At 40.3% G+C, this 7,075-nt stretch overlaps 1 protein-coding gene across 2 annotated transcripts in view; it reads left to right on the top strand.

Annotated features, from left to right (window-relative positions):
• The window catches only part of adprm (ADP-ribose/CDP-alcohol diphosphatase, manganese dependent), a 31,183-nt gene extending 26,733 nt beyond the window's left edge, over nucleotides 1-4,450 (top strand). Inside the window, exons 2-3 of one of the 2 annotated variants that reach the window (XM_088439196.1) lie at nucleotides 204-329; nucleotides 3,567-4,450. In XM_088439196.1, the coding sequence (XP_088295322.1) occupies nucleotides 204-329; nucleotides 3,567-3,859 (419 nt within the window). In that variant the 3' untranslated portion in view covers nucleotides 3,860-4,450. The remainder of the gene's footprint in view (nucleotides 1-203; nucleotides 330-3,566) is intronic. The other variant, XM_088439197.1, reaches the window with a different exon arrangement.
• The last annotated feature ends 2,625 nt before the right edge of the window (nucleotides 4,451-7,075 follow it).

Below are 7,075 nucleotides of genomic sequence, written 5' to 3'. Positions count from 1 at the left end.
TCTCGTGAACTGGGTCCCATTTTATTGCATTTTAAGAATATTATACGTACATACATTATGCTTATTATTATTACATATGCTTATTTTTCATTTGCATTTCAGTTGCAATTTATTTCATGTAATTATTACAAGTAATATTAGTTTAGCTCTTTCAGTAAATGCTAGGCTTAAGTGTTTTTGTCTTATTTTTGTACTTGTCCTAGGTTTATTTGATGACCTAGAGCAGAGGTTCTCAAAGTTCAATGGTGGTTACAGCAAGGCCCAGCTAAACTGGCTTGATTCCGTTCTGTCCTTGGCTGACAAGAAACAGGAGAAAGTGACCATTGTTAGTAAGTAGAATTTTCTTGACTACCTCAGCCTGTCCAGATCAAAAGTGACATCAGTCAATTTAACTGTACAAATGTGAAATTTCTCCACAAGGTAGCACTCCTTAACAGACTGAATGAAGAAATGTTTTTTTTTAATTTAAACATGCGCAGTTTGCGTCCCGTGGGTGTAATACCCCTGACCTCAATGACTCTTGATTTGTCAACACACTCCTAAAACAGTTTCACATAATGCTTTTCGCGGGTAATGGGGGGTGTCAACCCCCCGCAAAGTAGGGTATTAGTTCGTAGATTTCTATGTACGCCCCAATATAGCCGCAGTAACCATAAACAATCCTTTTTTTTGTGTATTTTTTGCGTATTTGATTTCCTTTCTCCTATTATTTAACATTACATTATTCTTATTAACATTATTTACATTATTGTATATTCATTAAATAGCTAATATTACTTAGTTTGTTGAGAATTTGTTCTCAGGACTGGTTATCTGCACCAAGACTCCGGTGAAAGAGTTCGCAAGTCATCACGTTGAACTTCACATTTATTTTGGCTCATGTATGGTGTATCATGTAGTATCTGTTGAATAATAAATATACAACAATGTTTAAGTCAGTCAACTAACATATAAACACTTGACGAACTTTAATCTATGAATTTACTGTATTTTTAGCCAACATTAGCGGGTTAGCAACAACTAACAACTACTAACTATAAAGTGCAACCTCTACACAAACGAACACATAAACAGAATAAACACTCATCGCTTACTAAACATAGGCAGTAGCGTGCGTTATCAACATAACTGATAATAAACTATAAATATGAGCTTACATTGTCATTCACTACGTCACCGTAACGAGCGAAATGACGCACAGAGAACGTAAAACAGGAAACGGAAATGCAACGCAACCCAATAAATTAAAAGCATATATTTCAAAATAAGATAACAAACGTCACGAACTCTAACGCTTGAAGAATTCTTAACATAGTTATTAACTAATATTACTTTATTTAATTTATATTATGTTATTTGATGAATACAGTACTGTAAAATGTACTTTTTTGCTTTTTTCAATTTTTTTCCATTTTTGCGCTTTTTTTTAAATATTTTTTATTTTTAAATATTTTTAATTTTTCCTGGAAAAACCCGCGAAGTACTGAGACCGCGATATCTGAGACCACGAAGTAGGAGGGATCACTATGCCAAATCAAACACTTTCAGTCATCCTACCACCAGGGGGCAAACGCAAGGTTAAGACATCATTAAGCTTAAGAAATAGCAAGCGAGCATATCCTGCAAGAACGTCGTCCGCACCGTGGTTTAAGCTCCACTCGCCCTCCGAGTTCGATGCAGCTGCACGCGTCAAAATGACGTATTTTCTGCAACCACGGTGTCCACGCAGACCAGATTTTCCGCAACGCATACCTTCTGGAATTTCTTTACCACGTGGAAACGCCGGAAAGAAAACATGTCGGACGAACTGTAGCTTATTGGTGTTTGCCGGTGAATACCGGTTTCAATTCCACCCTAAAAGCCTTTAGATCAGTGGTTCCCACCCCCGACCGGTCCGCGGATCAACTGGTACCAGGCGGCGTGGGCAGCACCCGAAATAATGTTTTGGAGATGATTTAGTTTAATGGTACGTGCACACCAAACGCGAACGAGGCAAAAAAGCAAAGTGTTTTGTATTGTAGTCAATGGAGTTCGCGTTATTTATTTTTACTATTTCCGCGTTTCGCGTCGCGACAGCCAATCAAACTTCGGGAACATTCAACGGCTCACGCAGGGGGCAGGAATGAATCATGGCGGCTGCTTTGCGTTCACCGGGAGCGATCCAACACGGCCAGCTGAGCTTTCAATACGAAACAGAGCCAAGCAAGAGCCCTCACCTGGCTTCTAGAAAGGCGGAAGCGAGAACTTAGGACAACTGGTATGTGCAGCGTTTGCTTCACTTAACAGCTGTTGAACCGTAGTTACTGTGCTAAGCTAACGAAAGCGCAGCATTGTCAGCACAGTATTTAGCACGGTCTAGGCCACTTTATTGCGACATTGAAACTTTTATTTTTTGGCAGGCGAGTATTGGCGCAAAAAATAAAGGTGCTGTCGGTGAAAATATTGGCTCTGTCACATCCCAGAAAAGTGAAAGTTCTCAGCAATACTCTTCTTTTCGGATCTACAGTAAAGTGTACAGCAAGCCCGCTCCACTCCCCTCCTTTCCTCGCGCGACAAAAAAGTGGACAAAAAGTACAATAGCGACAGAAAGCCCCGCGAATGAGTGTAGCGATTCAGCAAACGGTTCGTTTGTGATGTGGTTTTTAGAGCAGCCAGCAAACCCCCCACCCCACCCCCACCCCCAGGTCCGCAATATAAATCTAAGGTGTAGATCGGTCCGCGGTGTACAAAAGGTTGGGGACCACTGCTTTAGATGACGTTTACCACATGTTTGCATGCCAAAAGCCTCCGCTTTTCTCAGCCCCAAGTATACCGTAGTAGCCGTCAATTGAGAACCATTTTGGAAAATCCGATTGGGAAAAATTTGAATAAATTTAAGTTTGAAATGACTAAAAATGGCATTTTGACTGCTAAGTCCATACTCTGAGTGATTCTGGTACTTTTGTACTGTTTTGTTTTTTTTTTTTCTTGCAAAAAACTTAAAGGCTGTTGTAGGTGTTCTTACACGTCTGTTTTAGTATGTGCTTGGTTCTAAGTATCCTTTTTTTTTTTTCAATGGTTCGCACTCAGAGCAAGTTTTTGCCATAATTGTATACTTTATTTATTTGAGTATATTTATTTATATGTATCAAGCCTTGTTTATACAGTATATACTGCTTGTTTAAAAATAAGTGCAATAAATAAACATAATTGACCAAACATGATCAATAATCGTGATTAATAATTGTGATTGCAAAATTGACCAAAAAAATCGTGATTATTATTTTGGCCATCATGGAGCAGCCCTACTTGAGAGTAATAAAGCTTTCCCTTCAGATCACTCCTATTGACGAAGATAGTTCTATGTCAGAGGCCAACATATTTTAAGCCACTTTTGGTTTGTATCAACATGCAATAATATATCAAGATTTATGATCGTATCATTAAATAATAGTTTTCAAGGTCAAGAGCTTGCTGTGGATTCATCTTATTTTGGTTCTGAATGTGGAAATGTAGAAAAATCTTAAACTTTTTGCCTTATCACATTGAATTTAAAGCTGTGAAAATCGTGTCGTTTTACTTTTCAGGTCACCTCCCAGTCCATCCATTCTCCACTACGCCCATGTGCCTGGCCTGGAACTTTGATGAACTCCTATCCACTATCCAGTCCCATAGTAGTGTGGTGTGTTTCATAGCCGGACATGATCACGATGGCGGTTATTGCTTGGATAAAAGCACAGGAATTCACAACCTTACGCTGCAGGCGGTCATCGAGACACCGCCCGACAGCAATGCTTTTGGAACTGTCTCGGTGTATGAAGACAGGATGGTTTTGAAAGGGGTTGGAAGGATCTCAGATATTGACATTCTCTTTCCCTGACACCAGTCTAGAAGGCATTGGCAACCAAAGACACTGAAACTTTTTATTTATTGTGATCATAATAGGTGCACGCTATTTATCATTTTGTACATGTGGAAATTTGCAGTATACTGTAATTTAAACTTGCAAAGTGAAGCTGTGATTAGTTTGAAAAGTCATCTTTAAGAAAACTTAATACCTTGCACATACATTATTTTGCACTGGATTCTATTTTACTGCAGCATATTGCCAAGCAAATATTGTGAAAGGAAAAATATGATACGTGATGTCTTCAGCAAGTTACAGCATACATTATAAAAATTAATAGCACTTTGATTTTCACTGTCAAGATCTGCTCAATTATAAATGCACTGTATTGCATTTTGATTTAAATGACTTCATTTGATTATTTCTAGTCACTGAGGTTTTACATATGTTGCATATTGCAAACACCACAGCTTACGTTCTCTGCAAAACAGTACTATTACCACAGTGCTGGTTTTCAAGTGAGACAATGAGCTCATATTACACTGAAAATGCAAATATAATTTTGGAGAAACCTTTTATTTCTGACAAAATTTGAAGTAGTGGGGCAATAAACACATTTCTGTATGCAGTTGTCTAAATTTATTAGTGCCAGTGTATTGATGATAAATGCACAATATGAGACAAAACTAATTTGAACAAAAGGTTTTGCTCAGGGATCCTCAAAAACGCGTAAATAAAATTGTGTGAGTCAACTTGAGACAAATGACCTTGCCAGGAATTCTTTTTTTTTTCTTTTTTTTTCTTTTGGGGTGGTCTCTTAGGTGAGGGTGTAATTAAATATCACTGCGTCAGCTCCAAAAAATGCAGGCCCATCAAGCATCTACCCTCTATTCCAGATGGCCAGTCCAGTCATACCAGTCACTACATGAAGCGGCTATAGAGGTAATCCATCCATTTTCTTGACCACTTATGAGGCTCACAGGCGTGCTGGAGCCTATCCTTGCTGTCTTGCATGCATGTTTTGGGGAATGTGGGAGGAAACTGGAGTATCCTGGAAAAAAAGAAAACGTGGGCACAGAACATGCAAAATCCCTTCTGAAAGATGGGAGCTGAATGTGAGTGCCTACCACTCTTCCACGATGCTGCCGGCTGGTATAAATGAGTACAGTGAAAAACAAACAGATAGGCAATTTATAGATTTTTGCTGGTCTGGCATTTTATTTTTTATTTTTAAGATGGCTGCTGTCTTCTGTTCGCTCTCCCAGCGTGGATGCCATTTTTAATTTTATTTTATTTTTTGACACCCGTCGGTGAACTTTCATTTGGCTTTGCGGACCTTGCCGTGGACCTGTTGCTACTGGAACCAGTAGCGGTGGCCGGCAGCCGTTGCAACTGGGGTGGAGGCAAACCATTAAGGAATGAAGCCATGAGGCACGCTATGGTGAAGTGACTGGGCTGCTGCCACCGGTGCCTGGCCTGCTGCTGGCTGGCGTCATGCCTCGGGTGATGAACTAAGAACCCGGACTAGCATTTCACAGAGGCCTGGCTGATGAAGAATGCACCGGATTCGGCAGACGAGCTGGAGGGCCGCGTTGTCTTCCGGAGGGGGACTGGACTCTAAAGGCAAACATGAGATCAAGCAACCGGACGCTGTGTTCATCACAGCGAGGGACTTCGATGATTGTGACTTCTGGACTGTCTTTTTTCCCCTAATATTTTATTATTATTTGTTCGATTTGGAATGTGATTTGCTCGAGAGGGTGACAGAGTAAGGATTTCACTGTGCGGTTTTGTGCTATACATGTGACAATAAATCTCTTTGAATCTTGTCACAGCTCCGTCCCATTTCAGTCATCGTGGGACATCATTTGTTAAAGTCAGAAATAAATTGCATCGTTGGTTCGTCAGTTCCACCATAACCAAAAGTTAAGTTTTACCTCTTCTTCTGGTCCGTCATTGGAATTATCGGCCTGTCAGTGGATATTGCCCATTCAACTGCCACCTCTAAAGGCGATATATGCCCATCACCATTGCTGGATAGTGAATCCCGAATTGGTGTTCTTTGATAGGTATGTATTCTTACCACTTGTATTTTATAAGTAGAGTTTGTGCTCATATTTTTGAATGTGATTGACGTAATAGGCATACACAATGTGATCAATATTTCAAATTTAACAGGTGAGGGATACTTTAGACCAGTGGTCCCCAACCCCGGGGATCAACTGGTACCGGGCCGCGTGGGCTGCACCCGAAATAATGTTTTGGAGATGATTTAGTTTAATGGTACGTGCACTCCGAACACGAACGAAGCGAAAAAGCGGAGAGTTTTGTATTGTAGTCAATGGAGTTCGCGTGACTGGGCGCGAATGCACGTCGGACGACGCGATGGACGCGAATGGAGCGACGCAAATGGCAGCGCGCGTCACGAGAAGCAAAATTTCGCCTTTTGCGTGAAGTTATTTATTTATTTATTTATTTTTACTATTTCCGCGTTTCGCGTCGCGACAGCCAATCAAACTTCAGGAACAGCCCCCCCCCCCCCTTTCACAATATAAATGTAAGGCGTTGACCGGTCTCCCGGTCCACAATATAAATGTAAGGCATTGACTGGTCCTTGGTGATCAAAAGGTTGGGGACTACTGCTTTAGACAACAAGCTGAATTCCTTACACTAATCACTATGTGTTGTTCGACTACTTATTTCCTACAACGATGTGTGTCAGTTTAAGTTTTTTTTATAACATTCTGCTGTGCAAATTTTGAAGACTGCGTCTTTGTCTTTATTTCATCTGTAACATACACTACAATTTAAAAAAAAGTATTGCAGACAATGAATTTACTAACTAAAAAAAAAACCTTCAATTCTGGCATCAGAGAAAAATGTAAATTTAAGCGCAGGCCAATGACTAACACATGGCGGTGACGCATGCGCCGTACGTCAGAAAGCAGTTGTGTCTAATCATTGCACCAAGGCGTGGTTTGGTCATGTGACATTTGACGTTTAGTGAGAAGAAAGTGCTTTGAATCAACGGATGTCCACACGGATCGGCGCCCTTATTATGCGGCGTTCATATTAAATGTTTTTCATAGAGTAAGTGTAAGTGTATTGTTTATATAGAAAACTTTTAAATAAGATGTCAGCACGTCGGCACGTGACTATGACGTAACCCTTGCATTGTCAACTCAGTCTTGACCGATTTTCTCTCCCGACAGTCCACAGGATCTGAACAGGAAATTGCACACTGAGATT

The sequence above is a fragment of the Hippichthys cyanospilos genome, chromosome 17 (assembly GCF_059441005.1).
Source record: "Hippichthys cyanospilos isolate Australia breed blue-spotted pipefish chromosome 17, RoL_Hcya_1.0, whole genome shotgun sequence".
Classification (NCBI taxonomy): domain Eukaryota; kingdom Metazoa; phylum Chordata; class Actinopteri; order Syngnathiformes; family Syngnathidae; genus Hippichthys; species Hippichthys cyanospilos.
This window is presented reverse-complemented; position numbering and strand designations above follow the sequence as displayed.